This window comes from Poeciliopsis prolifica, unplaced genomic scaffold (assembly GCF_027474105.1).
Source record: "Poeciliopsis prolifica strain line A6 unplaced genomic scaffold, Auburn_PproV2 SCAFFOLD027, whole genome shotgun sequence".
In the NCBI taxonomy this organism is placed as follows: domain Eukaryota; kingdom Metazoa; phylum Chordata; class Actinopteri; order Cyprinodontiformes; family Poeciliidae; genus Poeciliopsis; species Poeciliopsis prolifica.
In genome coordinates, this window is record NW_026562402.1 from 2,177,169 (window position 1) to 2,199,151 (window position 21,983).

At 39.7% G+C, this 21,983-nt stretch overlaps 3 protein-coding genes and 2 long non-coding RNA genes across 7 annotated transcripts; 1 reads left to right on the plus strand and 4 right to left on the minus strand.

Annotated features, from left to right (window-relative positions):
- Window positions 1–680: 680 nt before the first annotated feature.
- Window positions 681–15,624, plus strand: LOC129371746 (protein lifeguard 1-like). Of its 2 annotated transcripts, none has more exons than XM_055048526.1 (2): window positions 681–941; window positions 14,720–15,450. In XM_055048526.1, exons 1-2 carry the CDS (start codon window positions 828–830, stop codon window positions 14,867–14,869), a joined length of 264 nt encoding a protein of 87 aa, XP_054904501.1. In that variant the 5' UTR covers window positions 681–827; the 3' UTR covers window positions 14,870–15,450. The 2 variants fall into 2 exon arrangements, 1 of the variants encoding a protein (XP_054904501.1); XR_008607191.1 differs by lacking the exon at window positions 681–941 and adding an exon at window positions 13,825–13,911 and having other exon boundaries at window positions 14,720–15,624.
- On the minus strand, window positions 5,098–5,922 carry LOC129371747 (uncharacterized). The gene is made up of 3 exons (XR_008607192.1): window positions 5,681–5,922; window positions 5,464–5,535; window positions 5,098–5,374 (listed from the first exon to the last, which is right to left on the minus strand). It is a non-coding gene; the product is annotated as an uncharacterized LOC129371747 (long non-coding RNA).
- LOC129371748 (uncharacterized) lies at window positions 7,236–8,433 on the minus strand. The gene is made up of 2 exons (XR_008607193.1): window positions 7,669–8,433; window positions 7,236–7,580 (listed from the first exon to the last, which is right to left on the minus strand). It is a non-coding gene; the product is annotated as an uncharacterized LOC129371748 (long non-coding RNA).
- LOC129371744 (SUN domain-containing protein 2-like) lies at window positions 8,483–13,525 on the minus strand. 2 transcript variants are annotated; one of them, XM_055048524.1, is made up of 9 exons: window positions 12,931–13,525; window positions 12,431–12,521; window positions 12,090–12,328; window positions 11,926–11,993; window positions 11,718–11,838; window positions 11,508–11,620; window positions 11,196–11,369; window positions 10,849–10,938; window positions 8,483–10,030 (listed from the first exon to the last, which is right to left on the minus strand). In XM_055048524.1, exons 2-9 carry the CDS (start codon window positions 12,517–12,519, stop codon window positions 9,914–9,916), a joined length of 1,011 nt encoding a protein of 336 aa, XP_054904499.1. In that variant the 5' UTR covers window positions 12,520–12,521; window positions 12,931–13,525; the 3' UTR covers window positions 8,483–9,913. The 2 variants fall into 2 exon arrangements, with proteins under 2 accessions (XP_054904499.1, XP_054904498.1); XM_055048523.1 differs by having other exon boundaries at window positions 11,926–12,328.
- Window positions 15,625–19,353: 3,729 nt separating the features above from the next.
- On the minus strand, window positions 19,354–21,663 carry LOC129371581 (PTB domain-containing engulfment adapter protein 1-like). Its single transcript, XM_055048230.1, has 7 exons — window positions 21,595–21,663; window positions 21,443–21,523; window positions 21,219–21,290; window positions 20,906–21,004; window positions 20,252–20,389; window positions 20,054–20,158; window positions 19,354–19,724 (listed from the first exon to the last, which is right to left on the minus strand). The coding sequence occupies exons 2-7, from the start codon at window positions 21,488–21,490 to the stop codon at window positions 19,650–19,652; spliced, it is 537 nt and encodes a 178-aa protein (XP_054904205.1). The 5' UTR covers window positions 21,491–21,523; window positions 21,595–21,663; the 3' UTR covers window positions 19,354–19,649.
- Window positions 21,664–21,983: the final 320 nt, after the last annotated feature.

Consider the following 21,983-nt stretch of genomic DNA (forward strand, 5'->3'; position numbering starts at 1 on the left):
AAATGAATGGAGTGAGGAAACCAAAACATCCTAAAATACGTAGAAATGCCATTCAAATTTCAGTTTGTAGATACGCCCGTGATCTTTCTAAAGTCAAGACAACACGTTGATACGAATTACGGTTTGTCCACAATTTCTCTCTAAGCGCTCCAAAGTTTTCAATTTTTGGAAAAACTAGAGTGTAATCAACGTTTCGTTAGAGTGTGGGAAGCAGTGCGATTCTGACCCCAAATAAAATTTGAAATCGCTGTCACGCCCACAAATATCGCCCTATCGGTATCAAACTTGGTCATGAAATAGATACGCATGCCTGCTCCGGTAAAATGTTTTCTACATTTTCCTAGGTCTTACGGTTTTCTGTCTAGGGGCTTCAGAGCGAAGTGATGCGACAGGATTTCGACTCGCTCAGCCAGGATCACTTCCATGTATTTCTGAAAAATGTCAGACCTCAGCGCACACCATTTTTATCTCGTCGCTGTTATTACTGTGAGTGATGTACAGATATGAATAGCGGGACTATCGGAGACGAAAGATAGCCCTCTCATATGTTTCAAACGGTTTTCCGATATGTTTCCGAATGGGAAGGAGTTGTTCGGACCGCTTTTTTCAGTTAAAACTGATAGAAATCTGTCTCACACACGACAGTTGCAGAGGATCCATTACCATAGCAACGAAGCACAGCAGGGCCTGTGGCTGCTGTCAGGACAACTGCCTCTTGTTTTTTATTTTTGTTTTTTATGTTTAAGGTGGCAGTAGTAATTTTATTGGTTTTATGTTGGGTGTACATTGGAATGTAGAGGGGGAACTTTTGTTTTGTTCCGCACGGCATGTGTTGCCCGGGGAACTTTGGCTGGCGCATTTGGAGCCATGTGGGTTATGCGAGCTGGAGAGACTGTGAGAAGATTAGACTTTATTCCTCTGGAGTTGATGCAGCTAATGAGGTACAGTTTTGTTGTATGGATCTTTTGTTATATTGTGCCATTTGTTGTGAACTGATTTAGGTTGTGTTACCTTTTTTGTAGTTCTGACGGCATTTTTTGAGGACCTAGAAGAACGTGTCTGAAATAAATGGCTGTAGAAAATCAAGAACTGCGTTAAGTTTAATTGAACTCGAGAGGAGTAACAGTCAGAGCAGCTAATTAGAACTACAAAAACGCGCCACTGTAGTTTTTACTATGGCAGAGCTCTGAGGAAGGAGCTGGCCTTTAGAACTACTTGTGTTTTGGGCATTTTATAACTGATTTTAACCAAACTTTGCTACACATGGGATTAGTATGTCAATTTAGCATTAAGCTTAATGAAAATTTCAAAATAAAAGCTGAATATTTCTCTCAGGCCTGTCACAAAAACTAACAAGCAATTAGAATTAAGTCTCTCCTTGTGTGTCACACTGACATGACAGTTGACCTTCTCCTTACAACAACAATGACTGCAGGTTAGAACTACAACATGGCGGAACTGTCAGTTACTACTGAGGATAAATGAGCTGGGATTTAGAATTACATTGTGTTTGGACTTTTTATAACTGATTTTAAGTAACCATTGTTACACACAGGATTAGTGTGGCAATTTTAAATTAAGCTTAATGAAAATTTCAAAATAAAAATAAAATATTTTTTATATCACGTAAATGCTGTCTTGGGAATTATGTGACTTTTTAACTGAGCTTGATTCTGTGTTTCACTTTATCAGTATGGCCAAAATCCAGGTCATTCTGAGAGAAAACGTTTGGCATGGTGTTTAACATTTTTGTTATTCGCTCTTTCCATTCAGTGGATAAAGGTGAATCTCCAAAATCAAAGTTCAGTGGTGGGGAAGACGTTGCTTGAAATTTAGGATAGTCTGATTCGTTGACAGTATGTTCTTTGTGCAACACCTGTACTATAGCATTAACATCTGCCACAATGGTTTTGGGGGGAATGACTATGTCATGATTGGTGTCATTTCTCAGTATGACAGGAATATGACATGAGTGTTTGCTTGGTAAAGTTACTGCAATCGCTGAAACGAGTAAACCATTCGGTAGAGAAGAAGCTGATGGTTGCTCAAGAATAACATCTCTCTGAATGTTCAAACGATTAAATGGAACAAAAGCTTCAACAACAGTGGTCTGCCTTGCAGGAACAACTTTAGGCAGCTTGCCTGTTAGTTCTGCACAACCAAGGCTGCTGTGGATAAGCTCCCTTTGTTGTATCTCAAGTATTTTGAGAACAGCCTGATAGCCATTCATCAAAGGCTGAAAAGATGAAAGTTTCTGGTAATCCGCATAAAGAATGTCAAGTGCGTTTGTGCCTATAAGCACCTGTTCATGGGCTGCAGAGCGGAGGTGAGGAATAACCAAAGCCAGAGTGTTAATCTCAATATCAGAGCCAACAAACTCTTTAGGAAAAGTGATGGTAAGCTCAACATATCCTAAATAGGGAACAAACTGGCCATTAGCACTCTCCACTTCAAGCAAATCATTTAAAGAATGAATGGTCAGATCAGAAAGGTGTTCTTCATAAAAGGACTGGGACACAGTTGTGACTTGTGAACCTGTGTCCAACAGACAGTTTGTGTCTTTCCCTGCAATAGACACTTGAGCTGTAGTTTTAGTTCCCACCAGGCCATGTGGCAATTTCGACCTTTCTACCCCAACACTCTTAACAACAGCTTTCATGGTTTTGGGACTGGAATTTTGTAACTCTGCTCCCATGTGTCCCTCTATGGGAGCAGACACTAGTTTAAATGTGTCTCACTTTGAGAAGCATGAGAGGCTTCCCAAGCAGCCTGCTTTTCTTTCAGCTGTTTTTTCTTAGCTGCTACAAGGGAAGAATTTGGTGCATTTTCACAGACTGAAACAACATGGCCATCCTCTCCACACTGGAAACAGTACCAGGGACGTGGTCTGCCATTTGCTTTAATTGTGGAAGGATGCTGACGGCTTGTTTTTGGTTTCACCACATGGGCTTCATGTGTGACACTTAGAGGAACAGACTTTTGTTGCTTAAGTTGTTTTGACTTTTGACTCTCTGACACAATGCTCTTCACCTGAAGGCTGAGGTCAGCAATTTGTTGCTTGAGCATCTCAAGATCAGTCTTATTTATCAAATCATTTTTGTCATATGCAAGATGAACTTGTGACATGGCACGCTGCTTGCTGGGGATGTGGCCAGACTTGGCATGGTTGAAATGCTGTCGCATTCGAGTCATTTTTGCAGCCTGTTTATCTTCTTTTGTCCTAAGAAGGAGCAACAATTCTGCAAAAGTAGGAGGTTTATCTTTCTTTTGTTCCAACTGAAGATCGGCTATTAAAGCGTTCTCCCAACAGCCTCTACAGAACTGCTTTAAAAGCTGTTGATCAAACTCTGGAGCGGATACACCACCACGTCTCATTGTTTTGCTTAAGGCTGTGTGTAGTCTCTGCAGGAAAACAGAAGGTAACTCTCCGTCATTCTGGAACGTGCTCATGAACCTAGCATAAAGCTCGTCACCATCTTCAACCGTCCCGTAGGCGGAGTCAAGCAACTTGAGATAAGTTGAGGGACTAGATTGTGGGCTCAAATGTTTAATTATTTCAGAAGCAGGAGGAAGAAGACTGTCTAATATACAATGTGTGCAATGCAAGTCTGACACAGATGGATCTCTGATAAGAATTTCAACACTTGCATGCCATGTATCATAATCTGCTTCATGGCTTGGACGTGGACTCTTGCCTGAAAAAGCTCTGAGTCTACTGGGTGAAGCAAATGGAGATGAGGTATCACTGCTGCGCACCACATGCTCAACCACCACTCACTGAACTGCATGTGGATTAACATCGATTACTGGCGTAGTAGTGGATTCAGATGAGAATGACAAAGTCTGTGGGGGGTTGAGATCAATCAGGTTTTTACTGAAAATGGAAGGGTTGAGAGGCTTACTTGGATTATTTGCTGGTGTCAAAATCGGGGATGGCGTGACAGCTATGGCTGACTGAGGGTTTTCAGAAGATGGGATATTTCTTTTGCTGGTCGAGTCTTTTTGTGGGATAGGACTCTGTGGAGCTGAGGATTCTGGATCAATCTGAGGTGATCGGGCAAAGGAACTTTCGACAGATGAAACTAGACTTTTAAGTTCCTCCTTCAACATTTCTCCTAGTGAATTTCCACTCAGCATGGCAATTTCAGAGAGTTGTTCCATGTACATTTTAGTAGCTTTGCTTCTGGCTTCTACGGTGTAGACACTTCCTAAAGCTTTTAACTCATACACAATCCCTGCTTGAGTCATGCTTGGAAGCTGAAGAGGCAACAGTGGTTCCAATGTCTTCATGGCAGTTTCATGTGCAAACTCAATAATCATGTTTTTATGGAAACCTGATTTAGGATCATCTAAGTGAATGTAACGGTTAATGGAACCATACTTCTGGAGAAATATTGATACTTCCTCATCTATTTCTGACCCTGTCAAGCCACTAACAACCAAAGAATGGGGAATTTGGATGGACTCCCGGAGTACCACATCCATTTTTTATTTTTTTTGAGAAGTACTTAGGAAGTTCTAACAATACGTGAAAGATGTCTGACACTTAAACACACACACTCGTGCTCCTGGCTGGCTCGCCAAACCTTTTCCTGTAACACAGTTGAGAAGGGTACAATATGTTTTAGGTAGATGGGCCAATAGGTTTGGCTGTCGGAGCACGATGGGTGTTTACATGACACATACACAGTTGAGTGAATTTAAAAAACAATTAGCTTTAGTAACATGAATCATAAACTCACAAATGGACAAGACATACAATTAAGAAAATAAAATTACACACAATAAAATACATGAAATAAAAACAACAATACTTGGCCAAGTGCTAAATATCAAATTTAAATCTATTGGGTGCACCCTGGTAGTTTGCGCTCTAATCTCTTTTAGATGACAAATGAATCAAATTAAATCCTGGTTCAGGTCTCACTCAACATGGGAGGAAATCCAGATCTTTCTAAGTCCAGGTGGGAAGGCTCGCCATCAAAGTCAGTAGGGGAATCCACTCCAGGAACAATCCAGGAGAAGAGAAGAAAAAGCAAAAAAAAAAAAAAACAACACAACAACAAAAAAAACCCTGATCTGTCAACAGACAAGACCAGCAGAAACATAGAATTATTATTAAACCATTCTAGCTTATTATGTTTCATAACTGTTTGAAAAATCCTTTTCCAAGAACAATAATAAAACATTACATTTTACACAAACTCAGCAAAGGTTCACGTTTTAATAACTAAGTAGGTCAAATAAAGATCATTATTTGACAACAAGATAAAAGAACAAAAACCAAATGAAAGGTACAAAATATGCTCACCGATCTCAGTGCGGCACGTTCAAAACAACTAGACAGGGACTCTCATTCCAGACACGGAGGGCACTAGACAGTGTAAAATGCATATTTTTTAAGTTTTAACTTAAAGAAAATGAATTAAGTAAAATAAAAATACATTATTATACAGGCTTTACCTTCAGTTGAACTGAAAACAACTGCCAATCAACTGCCAGAAAGTGCAACAGTTCCAACTGATCTTAGTGGTTCTAACAGCAGAAAAACTGAAGTTCAGTTTTCTGAAACTTATCACTCTTTCTAACTTATAAGTTGGATTTAAACAATAACTATTTACAAGAAAAAATTCCTTCAAAGTCAATAAATGATATTAGAAAGAAACCAAAAGACTCTCACTCTGGCTCAGCTGTCTGATCAGGGTCGGATCTCCCGCTCACAATCAATGCTGCCAACACGGGAAAGAAGGTGGAGCCTCTGTGGCATTCCGCTCTCTGATTGGTCTAAACATTCATGGGAATCAAACTTCCCATTGGCCAGGCAGACTACCCCGCCTACCCAATCTCTATTTCCCAAAAGGCTATTCCCACTTTATGTGGGTTACATTTTCACTATGGTCTACAGTCTTAAGTACTTTTGTAAACCTGATGTCTGTTCTTTATATGGAATAAAATCTGAAAAATTCTACCAGAGTTTGTAATTATGTTTTGATTCAAAATGTCCTTGGAGCTTCAGCTCTGCTTTGAGCAGTTTTGGGTGCTCAGCTCTGTGTCCTAGAGCCTCAAATCAAACTGCTGCAGCCTTGCTGGTAAAAAAAAAAACGATCAGCTTAAGTGGGAGATTGAGCACCTCAGATTTATAGTGAACATGCTCCAGGAAAGCCAGATGCTGACATCCAGGACGCACAGCAGCAGTGATTCCACACTGATTTGACAGTTAGTGTTCCTCTTTTGCCACCAGGTGGCAGCCTTGGCTTGCTCTAAAATGGGTGGTTACAATCCCTAATGTTGTAATTGTGTAGTAGCATTTATTTTTTTATTGTAACAGCGTGGTTGTTGGGACTGGTATGCCGAGCTCTTCTGGGTGAACCCCGGCCAGCCGAGAAACATAGTCCCTCCAGCGTGTCGCAGGTCTTCCCCGGGGCCTCCTCCTGATGGGATGTGCCCAGAACGCCTCATCAGGGAGGCATCCTGACCAGATGCCCAAGCCACCTCAACCGGCTCCTCTCGACGTGAAGAAGCACCATCTATTACTATTACATCGGCTATTACTATAGCAACAGAACACAGAGAAAGGCGGAGCTGCTGGTTTGGACTACAAAGACGCCATCTCTGTAGTTCTAAACTATGACGGAACACTAATGTGGCCATTTAAAATATAGCTTACTGAAAATCTGAAAATAAATCCTATTTACCTCTCAGAGTGGTGCAGTGCCTCAGGCGGTACATTAATATTGGTGTTTTAGAATGACAATGATTGAAGGTTAGAACTACAGACATGGTGGATCACTCAGTTACCTCAGGCGAGGGCTGAGTTAGCAGTTAAGAACTACAATAATGGTGGCACTCTTATTGCAGAAGAAGGCTGAGCAGAATGTTAGAACTGCAGACATAGTGGAATGAAGAAAATAATTTTGGCTCATTGTAGCTTATTTAAGATTAAGAAATTTAAGAACCTTTCTAAATTTTAATTTTTCACTATTTCTTGATTTCTGTTGTACTCTTGTACAGAGAGGGTAGCTTGCGGAAACTGACTGTGACATTACCATGATGAAATGACATTCTTACTTAAGATGACAACATGGAGAAATGCAAGCCAAATGTCTGTCATTGTTGGTGTACCCACATGCCATGCTATGTGGCAGTTTCTCACATTCAGCTATGTGTAGGTTGGAAGGACTGTGCAAATAGTGAGACTGTAAAGGTAAAATGAATGGACACAACACCGGTAACCATTTGAAGTAATTTAGAGGCTTTTATTTTTAAAACACAAGTCCAGAGAATGTAGGCAGAAGCCCAGGCATTTTGAACCACTGAACTGACATGTGCACGCCTCCTTCTGGCCCTCTGTCGTGTGCAGTTCTCCTTCAAACATGGACCCATTGGCCCCTTCAGGTGTAGGCAACTGCTCCAAGGTGTGGACCTTCAAGTGTGGGTGAGTGGCTCCTCTCCAAGTATTGAGCCAGAACCTTCCATGCCTGTGTGTCTGTCTCAAATCTCCACTTGTCTCACACTGCTCACTCGTTGGCCCAAATAGACCAAAGTCCCCATGTGACTTTAGGAGCCTCGCATTCTGGTACCTTAATGGAAGCACGATTAGCAGTCACAGGAGGGCATTGGAGTACAGTGAATTCATTGTCATTTTTATCAGTGAAGAAGATTACTGACTTTTTATAGGGAGAAACTTCCGGCAAAACCGTACTTGGGATAACTGTCTGTGTCCTAGAAATACCTGATTCCTTTGGTAGCCCTTCACTGAAAACCTTGAATCGCTCTTAGTCTGATCCCTCCCCAATGGCAGCCTACCCTGGGAAGCCTCACTATTGGCTGAACCCCAAGACAAAATCTCCATCTGGGTCATGGGGATACTCAAACCCCTCCACCACGTTAAGGTGGCGATTCTGCGGAGGGGTCACCAGCAGATCGCGATGGATGTTTAATCCAAGGGATCCCCCATCCTGAGCAAGCACAAGGCAACAGTGGAGAGGAAAACTCCCTTTAAAAGGAAGAAACCTCCAGCAGAACCAGGCTCAGGATGAGCAGCCATCTGCCGAGGCTGGCTGGCTTCAAGAGGGCAAAAATAAAAAACACAACAACAACAAAACTGTCAACAAACCTTCTGAAAGAAAGACAGATTCAATTACAATATTAGTTTACAATACACATGTTACAAAAGGTAGATCTGGGAAAGTCTATACAATAGATATTGACAGAAAATAGTCTGAGCCTGTAGCAGTAAACTACCTCTTACTGGAATCAGTCCCGAAAGAATAACATGAAACAAAAAGTTAAACTTCAATATCTGTAAAATAACTTAAAGAATTGTGTTAGTGCATCATTATCTACAAAGTCATGTTGCTGTATTCCATAACCTGGACAGACAATCTTTAATTTTGATTAAGACATGAAGATGCACTGTTTTCAGAGTTTATGTTTGTGGTTGAATGTTAATGCTCTCAGACAGTTTATGGTAAATGTACCACCAGTTATGTAAAAGTGTCAGTGTTTCCATTTTAAATGGTGCAAAAAAGAGAACCTGAACATGGAATTGTGCAGGTTGCCAAACCATCCCAGGGCAATGCAGTGAGACACAGGACAAATGACCATGTAACACATGGAGAATTAACCTAACAATTGTGTTTTTGATGTGGGAGGAAGGCGAAGCACCCGGAGAGAACCCATGCATGCCAATTTATGATGTCTGTGGGAAGAAGCTGGCGGACCCGGAGAGAACCCACACATGCTACTTTTATGTCTGCGGGAGGAAGCCGGAGCACCCGGAGAGAACCCATGCATGCCAATTTGTGATGTCTGTGGGAAGAAGCTGGCGGACCCGGAGAGAACCCACACATGCTACTTTTATGTCTGCGGGAGGAAGCCGGAGCACCCGGAGAGAACCCATGCATGCCAATTTATAATGTCTGTGGGAAGAAGCTGGCGGACCCGGAGAGAACCCATTGGTGCCAATTTATGATGTCTGTGGGAGGAAAGCGAAGCACCCAGAGAGAACCCATGCATGCCACTTTTATGTCTTTGGGAAGAAGCTGGCGCACCCAGAGAGAACCCATTGTTGCCAATTTGTGATGTCTGTGGGAAGAAGCTGGCGGACCCAGAGAGAACCCATTGTTGCCAATTTGTGATGTCTGTGGGAAGAAGCTGGCGGACCCGGGGAGAACCCACACATGCTACTTTTATGTGTGCGGGAAGAAGTCGGAGCACCCGGAGAGAACCCATGCATGCCAATTTGTGATGTCTGTGGGAAGAGGCTGGCGGACCCGGAGAGAACCCATTGTTGCCAATTTATGATGTCTGTGCGAGGAAGGCGAAGCACCCAGAGAGAACCCATGCATGCTACTTTTATGTCTTTGGGAAGAAGCTGGCGCACCCAGAGAGAACCCATTGTTGCCAATTTATAATGTCTGTGGGAAGAAGCTGGCGGACCCGGAGAGAACCCAGAAGTTCACGAGTTTAGATCTCCGGGACCATTCCTCCCAACCACATCTCTCCAGGTCTCACTGTCATTGCCCATTGCCTTGTTGAAGTTCTCCACTAGAACAAGGGAATCCCTGAGGGGTACACTCCAGTACACCCTCCAAGGACTCCAGAAAGGGTGAGTTCTCTGAACTTCCCTCTTGCTCACCGCAGTAAACCCCAACATGCAGGCACCAAGATGGGGGGCAACAAGAAAATGTTTTCTGTTCCTGTGGTACCTGTCTGAGAGCCTTCATGGATGTGTGTGTGTGTGTGTGTTGTTTTTCATCTTCATTTGATTGTCTACTTATAGATGAGTGGTGTAACTGTTTTAATCAGGATTTATAATTAATTCCCAAAACATATACAAAAAATATATATTAAAGAAAAACATGTACTTTTTCCTCTTTCCTATCTTACACCCCTTTCCTCCTTGTTGACCTCATTCTTTGGCTAGATCTCCATGCACTCTGAAGTCGTAGAGGCAGGTGTAGCCCGATTCTCCCCAGTTGCTGTTCACCTGTAGTGTAACATGGTCGTAGGGGCCAACTTTATCAGCCTGTAAGCCAAGAGAGGTTAGATTGATAATCCATAGTTGCAAATAGACAGACAATAGAAACAAAGGAGGTCTGTCTTAAAGTGCATGGAAGCCTAGTTCAACTGGCCTTGCTATAAAAATATTTTGCATAGTATTTCTCAAGATAGCAAGGGAAGTATGTTGATATCTTGCTAAAACAAACTGTTATGTAGTAACACTGGGATTTTTTGTTGGTGTTTTATCATGAGATGTCAAAAATGATTGTTTTGTCATAAGAGGTTGACTTTTTTTTGTTGTTGTCAAGACATAATAAAAGTTGATGTATTCTTTCAACAAGATTTATGCCAAGAAAAAATATTGTCCTCAAGAGATGGCCAAAAATATCAACTGTTTTTTTTGTTTGCATCTGTTCAAGTTGATCGCTCCGTATCTCTGTGTTTTGGAATAGTTTAGGGTTCGATAACAAAGCTTTCTGTGGCTGCATATGCAGGTGGAGCCTGGTGATGCATCTAGGCACTATTTCTAGATGACATATTTGCTACAAAGTTGACTAACTGATTATTTTTTTCAATGCTTTCTATCAGTTGCAGTCTCACTCGAGAGCTCTGGGAGTGCAGCATTAACATAATTTTTATGGTTTAAATAGAAATTTTTAGTGGAGCATTTTGAACGGAACAATAATACGGTATCTGCCATTTTATTTAAAGTATTTTTTTGTATATTGAATGCTATTAATACCCAGTTTAGGAAAAACAATCAATATTTATAACAGGGTCAGTCAGTCTGGGCTTCTGAGTGAAATGTATTTGGATAATAAAACATTAATTTGACATATTTACAGAAAGTTTGAAGGTCTGAATTTGGTCTCCATTTTCGTCATATATGAAAGTTCCCAAATGAGTTTCCTCATCTTCTAAATTCTTCTTTCCCTGAGACAAAATTAGATAGAAATCCAGTTCATTATCTGTTCTTTCTAGAAATGTGAAAGTTAGTTGGTGTAGCTGAAAACATATCACTTCCTGAGATAAGCAGAAAATTCATTAGTGCAGGCAGAATGTTTGCATCATTTAGAATGAGATCAAGTGATGTCATACGGAATCAATGCCATCACAAGTATACTTAAAATATGCAATAGGTGATATATATATATATATTACAGTTTTGACACTCGTTTCACTTGACTTACAAAGACAGAAAACTCTTTAGGAGCACTGGAGACAGAGGACGTTGGGGACACAATCTTTCGAATGTGGCCCAGGGACACATGTCTGATGATGGCTGTGTGAGACAATGAGATGGCCAAACGTCCCGGGAAGCCTGGAAAGGCCCAGCATTGTCCAGGATGCAGATGAGTTCTTCCCTGAAAACAGAGAACAAAACAAAGTTTAGGTGGGGTACCAAGACTAAGAGAAAAGGAAATCATAAGGCCTAATTTTATATCAACAAGAACATCACTTTTTTCCTAATATTTCTTGAATAATCTAAGTGTCATTAAGACCTGAATAACAATGTCTGCATCTATAGCTGGTGCCCTGATAGGCACTCCAAGTATTCTACATCCAATATGGCTTTCACATGACTCTGTCGTTTTTTTGTACAAAATCGTTGCTCCTATACACAAAACACAAGAAGAGAAATAATGTGAGTCAGAAAAATTTAATACTGAAAATGTGCAATCTAGTTGATGATCTTATTTGTAATGGGTCACCTTGAGAGTGGAGAGCAAAGTTTGGCCACAGGTCTACTTCTGGTAGAAGGTAGTTAATTTTTTTCTCCAACATCTGCAGCCTGGAGAGATGTCCCTGATCCTCAACTCCAGAGATTGGACCCTGTGCACAACATAAAAGTTAACAGCTTGTTCTCATGTTTGTTCATGATAATTAAATCAGTGTTAGGATTAGGAAGAGAAAGCCTACCATGTCTGTCATAGTTGTTGTAAGAGACATCTTAGACGGTCGTGGGCAAATAATCCACCAAAGACAAGCTGATGAACATGAGCAGAAGACAACAGTGAGACGAATTTCAAAATACAGACTTTCTGTAACACTTCCAAACGGACTGTTTGTGGGAGAGTATTTACCACAAGTGACGAAGGTGAAAAAGAATAAGCGGGTGATATGGCGAATGTTTATCAGACAGTCTATCATCTGGTTTTCTCGGTCCATAATAATTTGCACCGCACGAGTCTGATGCCTCTCTCTTAATGATATCTCCTCATTTGTCGGGCGGTTTGCTGGGCGGTTTGCCGGGCGATATGCCGGGCGGTTCGCCGGGCGGTTTCTAGGGGGGCTTACAGGGCGACCTGTAATGTACCTCCTCCTGACCCAAGATGGAAAAAATACAAGTGAGTAAATATGTACATTGATCAGCAGATGACTGCATAAGACATAAGAGTTTAAAAAAATTGCTGATTTAATATACCTCACTGCTGTTTCCCTGTAGGAAATAACTGGTTGTCCATATATATCGTAGTAGCCGTTCCTTAACAAACGTTCACTTGATCTTTGCATGACTGTGAAAAAAAACCAGACACGCAAAAGTGGTCAATGACTTGCACAAAGCATGTCTAAAATGTACAACACAACTCTACAGAAAGTCATTTTTATAGTAAACACTGTAAATTTAATGATCATTTAGTTACCTATTATATTAAATCTATCATTTCATGTGTGAAAATCATCAACTATCTATAAAACCTTAAGGAAAACCAATTTTTTTGCATGAAAAACTGCATGTTTCAATACTCAACAAACTTAGCAAACATGCAAAAAGACACTAAAACACAAATGAGACATTTGATATTTTCATCAAAAAATTTGTAAAATGGTTTGATGTTGAACTATCTGCAACATCGCTTCACAATTCCTTCACAAAATTCAACTTTTCTTCTTTGCCTCACTAATTTCTAAATAAATACTTACTTGCAAAACTGAAGCTCAATGAAATTTCTTGAAGTAATCTGTCTGAGACGAACTCTTCAAATGGATAAATTCCTGTAGGAACTCCTCTTTTATTGACAAAAGTTCCAAAAGCGCCTGATGACTAGTCAGTTTATGTGACATCATAATGCTCAACAGAACCTGCCCACAATTAATTTCTGTTTCCGTTAGATTAATTTCAAAGATTCAAATAAAATAATGTGCAAAAGAAAAAAAAGTCCATTCTGCTGTTAAATTAGTCAATCAAATCACTGCTCTCAACAAAATCAAGAAATCTTTACTTCCCGACTGGCATTTACAGAGTGCATTTCACATTTCACATATGGTTAAAGGCTGGTTCATCCAGTGCAAACACTTCTCTTAAATTGAAGTAGTGTTTTGTTGAACTTATTTTAAAATCATATTTTTGTTTATGGGGAGATCTGATAAAAGCTCAGCTGGCGAGCATCTAATGAGGCATTCACACTTAAGGAGTGCAAATAGGTCAGAGTGCTTGATGCAGTTTTCCACTGATAGGATGTCTAAAATGATTTAGTCACCAACCAAAGTCCCAAATATCAACCAAACCTCAACCAAATATCGGATCAAGGTTGTTTTGCAGAAGCTCTCAATGTGAAGGGCTAAATTGGCAAAATTGTGAGAACCGAGTCTCTGAGGACACCCCTGCTAAAAAACCTTATTGAAAAGTGACTACAAAGTGGTCGTGAAATATTTCTATACTGTTTTTTCCAAAGTACTGTTTGAAATTCTATACTGTTTTCACTATGGTCTACAGTCCTAAGTACTTTTGCAAACCTGTCTGTTCTTTACATGGAATAAAGTTTAAAAAATGCCTTCTACCAGAGTTTGTTTTGATTCAAAATATCCTTGGAGCTTCAGCTCTGCTTTGAGCAGTTTTGGGTGCTCAGCTCTGTGGCCAAGAGCCTCATGATGAGTCTAGATCAAACTGCTGCAGCCTTGCTGGTAAAAATCAATCAACTTAAATGGGAGATTGAGTGCCTGAGATTTATAGAGAACATGCTCCAGAAAAACCAGATGCTAACATCAGGGCCGTGCAGAGACCTTTGGAGGGGCAGGGGCTCAAAGTTAAAAAGAAAAAAAGGCCACATTGAACAAGATATTAAAGCACTGTACAACACCATCACAACAACCCTTATTAATCCAGAATTTAATTTAACACAGAAAGTGATGATGGGAGGCAAGAAAATGCCGAAGTACATTCTCTAACCTGTCGGAAAAGCTCTGTGTTTAATATTAAGGGACTTATGAGGGGGAACGGTTGTTTGGTTTTATTTAAGATTACTGGACTAAACTGGTCTGGTTTAAAAAATTTTCTATAATGCCTACAGAGAATCTGGACTCTGGGCTCTGTTTATATCAGCACTAACGTTTGACCGTGACATGTATAAGGCGCCAATTCAATGCTATGACACTTAGCGGAAATTGTCCAAAGTGCCCATCTATTAAATTGAATTCAGTTCAGAATTTGTAAGTGTGGCAAACCTGAACTAAACGGCTCCGGTCACTTCGCTGCCGTTGCTAAAACTACAGACAGACTCCAATTCTAAAACCGCGAAGGAAATTGATGTCATCATTCATAACGTCTCCTTCTGTTCTCCGATTGCCTCAGTAGAAATACTACCAGAAGTATCCAAGTCAATGACAAAAAGCCCTGACAAACAGTTTATTATGTTCATTACGTTTTGACACAATATATTTAGCTGTATAGTCAGATTTTGCGACTGGCATTGAACTCCTTTGTGCCTTTCAGTTCCTGGCTGTGGACACCCAGCTGCTGCTTGGCAACAAGGAGCTCGCTCTGAGCCCAGAGGAATATGTCTTTGCTGCTATCAACCTGTACATGGACATCATCAACATCTTCCTCTACGTTCTCGCTCTCGTCGGAAGAGCCCGAGGTTGAGCGGAGGGAGTGTCCGATCGCGATCAAGGCAGAACATTATTTGGAATTTGCATAAAGGACCAAGTTTCCATAATCAAAGCTTTTGACTTGCTTTCTAGTGTGTATTTAACATAGGGTTAAATGCTGCTTTTGTTTCACCCAGTGTAAATGCTTATCTTAAATTGATGCTGTCAGTAGTGTTTTGTTGATAACTGAAGTTTTCTTTGTTGAACTTATTTTAAAATCATATTTTTGTTTATGGGGAGATCTGATTAAAGCTCAGCTGGTGAGCATCTAATGAGGGATTCACACTTAAGGAGTGCAAATAGGTCAGTGTGCTTGATGCAGTTTTCCACTGGTATGACTGTATGATGATGTCTAAAATTATTTAGTCACCAACCAAAGACCATGAAATCATAATATATCGGATCAAGGTTGATGTTTTGCTGCAGCCGTCAGTAGGAATGTGAAGGGCTAAATTGGCAAAATTGTGGGAGCCGAGTCTCTGAGGACACCCCTGCTAAAAAACCTTATTGAAAAGTGACTACAAAGTGGTCGTTGTGAAATATTTCTATACTGTTTTTGGGGCCTGCCTAGCAACGCTGCGAGCCCACCCACAAAAGTGGTATCAAAACGTGCGGCTCGTTCCCGGCATTGGAGCTATTACTTTTATGGGGAATCAGCGTTACGACGGCGACGTAAAAAGTGAAAAACAAGCGAAATTTCCAACTGCCGAAACGCAGAGCATAACTGCCACCAACTGCCGCTCCGCTAGAGTGAAAAATGAAGTGGATTTCTGACCCCAAATAAATTTTGAAATCGCCGCCACGCCCACGGTATGAAACTCGGACATGACATCGATACGTATGTCTGCTCTGGTAAAATGTTTTCGAAATCTTTCTAGGGCTTACGGTTTTCTGTCAAGGTGCTTTAGAGCAAAATCAAGTTCCAGCCTAACTGACGCTCTCCACCATATATTTTCATAATTTTATGGAAAATGTCAGATCTCAGCACACACCATTTTTATATCATCGCTGTAATTACTATGAATGAGCTACAGATTTGATTTGCAGGACTATCGGAGACAAAAAATAGCTCTTTCATACGCTTCAAACGGTTTTCTGATACGTATCACGGTTCCCGAACGGCAAGGAGTTGTTCGGGCTGCTTTTTCCATTATAACTGACTGAGCTGTCTCACAAAGATAGAAATCTGTCTCTGCCTCACACACATGACAGTTGACCTCTTTAGAACTACAATGACTGCAGGTTAGAACTACAACATGGCGGAACACTCAGTGCCTACAAAAGAGGTCAGAGCTGATTGTCAGAACTACAACATGGCGGAACTCTCAGTTACTACTGAGGAGGAATCAGCTGGCCTTTAGAATTACATTGTGTTTGGGCTTTTTATAACTGATTTTAATCAACCATTGTTACACACAGGATTAGTGTGGCAATTTTAAATTAAGCTGAATGAAAATTTCAAAATCAAACCTTGAATATTTCTCTCAGGCCTGTCAGAAAAACTAACTTCTTCAAGCATTTATAATTAAGCCTCTCCTTGTGTGTCACACTGACATGACAGTTGACCTCCTCTTTAGAACTACAATTCCTGAAGGTTAGAACTACAACATGGCGGAACACTCAGTGCCTACAGAAGAGGTCATAGGTGAATATAAAAACTACAACATGGCAGAACTGTCAGTTACTACTGATGAGTAATCAGCTGGCCATGACAAATACTTGGTTTTTGGGAATTTTAGAACTGATTTCAAAACTCCATAGTTACACATGGGATTAGTGTTACCATTAAAATTAAGCTTGATGTAAATTTCAAAATAAAAGCCTTGACAATTTTTCCATCAAGTAATTGCTCTTTTGACCACTATATAACTGATTTAAACCAATCAGTGTTGAACATGGAATGAAATTGGCCATTTAAAATTAATCTCAATGAAAATTTCAAAATAAAAGCCTTAAGATTCGTTTGTGGCTAATGCAGCGCCGCAGGCGCTGCAATGATATTAGCTTGCTTGATCTTTTTTAGTCAGGTTAGGGCTCTGCCTTGCACAGCAAGGCAGAGCATTAGCATTAGCCTTTTACCTTAAATGAGGTATTAGCTATTTCTGACTTATTAGCGATATTTGGTATGGTGAATGGAGTAAGTAAATTACAGAGAACATGCTCGTGATTGTCCACATGCTACTGACAGTATTCATTCTAACATTAACATTTTTGCTAATTTTAGCTTATACACTTAATTTAACATACTGAATGGTGCAAGTTCATGTTAGTGAACATTCTTGTGATTCTCCACATGATACTTTGTCATTTTTAGCAAAGCTTAGCATGGATGCTAATGTTTAGCATCAGAACGCTGGATCCAAATCGACGGGCACACTTTGGCAGGCCCCGGTTAAATTTCTTCAGGAATTTTCTAGTTGATAATTGGGATGCTCACTACGACCCTCCAGTGTTTAGTTTTGAAATTCATTCACAGTGAATTTGTCAAATGTGTAACAGAAAATGAAAAAGAAAAACATATTGTCCTGTAAAATACATTATTTGTGGTTTCCAAAATATTTGCTCTATTAATTGAATGAAGTTGTTTTTACTTCAGTTAGGATGCTTCTTGTATTTTACTGATCTGTCATCATGGATCAGTAAAACACAACCATGTCCAAAATTATTCATACCCCTGGCAGGCCAACAATGTTGATTCTGACTGCCAAGTTTCCCCCAGAAAACTTTCCAAGCCCTTTGGCCAGGGCACCAAGGCGAGGTTTTTTTGTATTAATAGATGTCAAAGTTGACAGGAACTGTAAAATATTACAGGCTTGTTATATGTTGTGGGAAACATCGCCAGTGAAATTCAACAACTATCGAGTCTTAAAACAACAAATCCAAAAATTACAACTAAAATGAATATCAATTAATTGCATTCATTTTTAATCCAAATTAAGAAAGCAGCTCCATAAGCCCCCCTGACCTTCAGGGGCCTCATAAATGCTAATATTTTAACACAGACCACATTATTTATGGTGAATATCAATGCTGCTAAATCTGATTTAATGGTTTCAGCATACATAAATTATTATTTGGTTAATTGTTTAACGTTTAGATAGAAGATTTTTAAAGAACTGGCCAGTTTAAAGAACAGTCATTATAGTTACTGTAGATTGTTTTGTTACCAAAACAAAACAATCTAACTATAATTAGATTGTCAAAGTAAAGAGAGTTTGAGCTCTCTTTGTTCACAAATTTATCTCAGTAAAATACAATTAGCAATGATTACATTCTAGGTTGGCCAGTTAAACTATCCCTTTGTCCCAGAATTCACTAAATTCATATTGAAATGGCCCTTGGGCCCCCAGGCTGTTAACCCGCTGGGGGAAACCCTGGGTAGAAAATGAGACAGGCTTCACCAGAAAATCATAAATAAATGTAAGCAGAGTCTCAGTTTGGAATAAAAACATCTGTTTTAATTTAAGATATTTTTTACATGTGGCATGTCGAAGGGCATGTATTTCTATGAAAAGTATTCATCCCCTGGGATGCTATTGTTGTTTTAAAAAAAATCAATCATCATTATTAAAATGAGCTTTTTAACAAATAAAATACAAAACAAACCTCTTCATGTGAAAGTGAGTCAAAGTCAGGTTGTGTGATTCTCTTTGGGATTGAAGTCTGAGCTTTTACGAGGCCATTCTAGAATATTCATCGTGTTTGTTTTCAAACCATCCCTGTGTAGCTTTAGCCGGATGATTTGGAACTTAAAATGTTCTCTAAAGTTGTCGTTTATTTCACCTTCTGCCTTTACAAGCTTTCCAAGGCCTGATGCTGAGAAACATCCCCACAGCATGATGCTGCCACCAGCATGCTGCACAATGGGGACAGAGCATTTGCGAGGATGTTCAATGTTTGGTGTCTGCCATGTCTGGTATAGTCTGTTTCTTACAGCGTGAAACCGCCAAGCTTGTGTCAGCAGCCGGTATAATGGCCCTGTGTGAAACGGCCCCTGGGTCTGCTGGACACAGGGGACATCTGAGTCAGACCGCTTGCCAAAAACTAAATCATGAAAATTCAAATTGAGCGCTCATTATCCATTTTTTCCATTTTCGTTTTGAGCCCTTTTTTCAATTTTTATTTAAAACAAAGAAACAAACTGCCTGAAAATTTACGGACAAGTTTGTTATCCAATTTCTTGTTTTGGTTTAATCGACGAAAAGACGAGTCTGCTTTTGTTTTTTCATTTTTTGTTTCAAACGAACTGCCAGAAAATACACAGATTCTGCCAAACACCAAATATTTTTTTTATTTTCTGTTAGTTTTTTCTTGCCAAAAAAGACACATTTTGTTAGTCATGATTGTTTTGTAAAATTAATAAAAACGTGTTCTAAGGAGTCAGGACCCAAGCTGATCCACGAGCATAAAACTATAAAAATAGGTTTTTGATATTACTGGTCGCAGTAAAAACATTCAAATAAAGGTGGAAAGGAAAGATTTGAGAAGTACACCTTAAAACTTTAATCATAGCCTTTTGTCATGATCACAATCCTTTTTTTCTTTTCAATAAATGGATATTCATGTCAAATCAAAGGCTAAAAAAATCATAAACTTATTTTATTTCCAAATGAAATATAATTTAACTCATCTGTCATGATATGTTCTCAGTATATTTATCTGTATATGTATTGGCATATATTTTTTATGCCCCACCACAGTCACACACCCACACTTGCGTCTATTGCATATATTTTTATGAAACTGTCCCTTGATTTCATCCGTGTGTCCAAACACTACGACATGGACTCATAGATGTGTCCTCCAAGCTTCTTTCTCAGCTCGTCGTTTTCTCTCTGCAACACTTTATTCTAAAAAAGAAACAAAGATGCAAACTTGAACAAAAATGCATATCCAGTGTGAATTCTGTAAGCTGAATGTTTTTGGTGAAAACTGCAGAAGCGTCTGAAGTCGGCTGCAGAAGATGAGCATAAATAAAAGAAATAGGCAGAAGCATGATAGCATGTAGGTTATGTTGAGCTACAGTAACAATCTCCATGCAGTATGAGAAAAAACCCATGCAAAAGCTCATGCTCACAGCTTTGACACAGCAGTCAGAATCGTGTTAAACATTGAATTTTGCAGCGACTGGTTCTGAACTGTAATTTTTGTGCAGGCAAAAGAATCAGTTTGGCTGAACCTTGTGTCTGAGTGCCTCCACCACCAGGTCTCTCCCCCCTCTGACGTTCTGCTCCTTTCTTGAAGCTCGAAAAGCATCTCCGATAGCTGACACCAGGACAGGAGCCTGAAAAGGTGTGAACATGATGAACACACAAAAACCCTCTCTATCCCCACCACTAACTTGTTCTTTTCTGTTCACCACGGAGGGAACACTCACAAGCTTCTGGCTCTGGAACAGATAGCAGTGGTACATGTCAGCCGCAGGATGCTGCGCTATAAAGCCAAAGACTTTGGGCGAGTCGCGCAGGACGGCACAGAAAGAGACGGTGGGGAGAGGGCAGGAGTACAGGAGGAACTGAGGGCAGCAAACACGAGGAGAACATTGAAAATAAGGCACTAAATGTACAGTTGAAACCAGAAGTTTACAAACACTGAATAAAAAGATGCATAGATTTTTTTTTTCCACTGTCTGAAGTTGAATCAGACAAAACATCTCCATAGGGCCAATAGGCTCTAGCAAATAGTGAGTTTTTTATTGGTCTAATGTGATATTCTAATTATAGGAAACACTGATTTTTTATTTTAAGCAATAATCACTAAAATTGTCCCAAAAAAATAAAAGCTTGAAATATTTCACTCAATGCGTTATGAATCTCTATATGAGAGACGTATTAGCAAACTGAAATAAGGTAAGCTGATCAAAAATACAGTGAAATATGATTCTAACATTAAGCCAATTAGCATCTTTGCCTAGCACAGCAGTTTAAAATCAATATGAAGTTCCAACTCACAAACTGAAGCTACCAGACTTTGGGCTACGGCTGTACTCGCTGTCATTGGAGTGGCCAATCAGAATGCTTCTTTCACACACCTTGGTTTTGTGTTCCAAAATGTCAATCCCGCTCATGGACAGGAAGATGAGGACTTTGCTCTTTTTCGCTGCTTTTTCTGAGTTGAATCTATCAGGCGTCTTGAAAGAGTTATAAATAAAATGTCAACTCACAGGTTGAGCTAATGAAGAAAAGTGGATTAAAAATTGAAACACATTTGACACATTAGCCTTTAAAAATAAAAAATTTAAAAAAAAAAAAAAACATTTGCTCTATAGATTAAAAAAAGATTGATTGAAGTTAAGGGTTCAGACACACACTGTTTGTGGAGATAGTGTGACAATTTTTCCTGACCTTCAGACTCTGAGCAGCTTCCTCCAGGATCTGCTGTCCAGAGGGCCGGACCACCTCGACCCGCCCAAGAAACTGCTTAGAAACAGAAAGTGGTGTTCAAGAAACTGCTTTTCCTCTAAATTAACCTCATTATCTCAGTTTTATACAGTATCATAAACACCAATGCTGAGACTTTTTGTGCTTATTTTTTTAAACACAAAAAACAACAAGAACAAAAACACTACCTTCACAGTGAAAGAGATATCACTTTCATCCTCTAAAATGTCGCTCATCTTTTGGCTTTTTCCCAAATGAAAACTTGAAACCTGCAGAAAGTACAAATGAAAATAAGTACAAGTTTGTCAAACAAAATGAAAAGCTAAAGCTTAAATCTTACCTCTTATTTACTGAAGTGTTCAGATTGTTGCCGTCCAGACTGGAAGGGTAGAAAGTCTGCTGGAGTTAATGAGTAACAATCATGTCTTCCTTATTGCTCTTCAGCTGATAACCCAGGCTGTTGGGAAGCTCTGCTGACCATTTTAATGATGCCTCAGTTAGCAACAGTATCAACACTAATAAATTCACTAATCAGTTTTTTAGTAGATCAATCTGGGACACACTGTTCCTAAAGTTTCTTTGGTGATATGATATATAATAAAACTGGTAACATAATATTTTTTTTGTTTGTTTTGTTTTTAAGCATTTCTGATAATTATTTCCTCTGGTTTTGGATGCTGTGCAGCTGGAAGGAGTTTTGCTCTTGCCTTTGTTCCTGTGAACATGTAG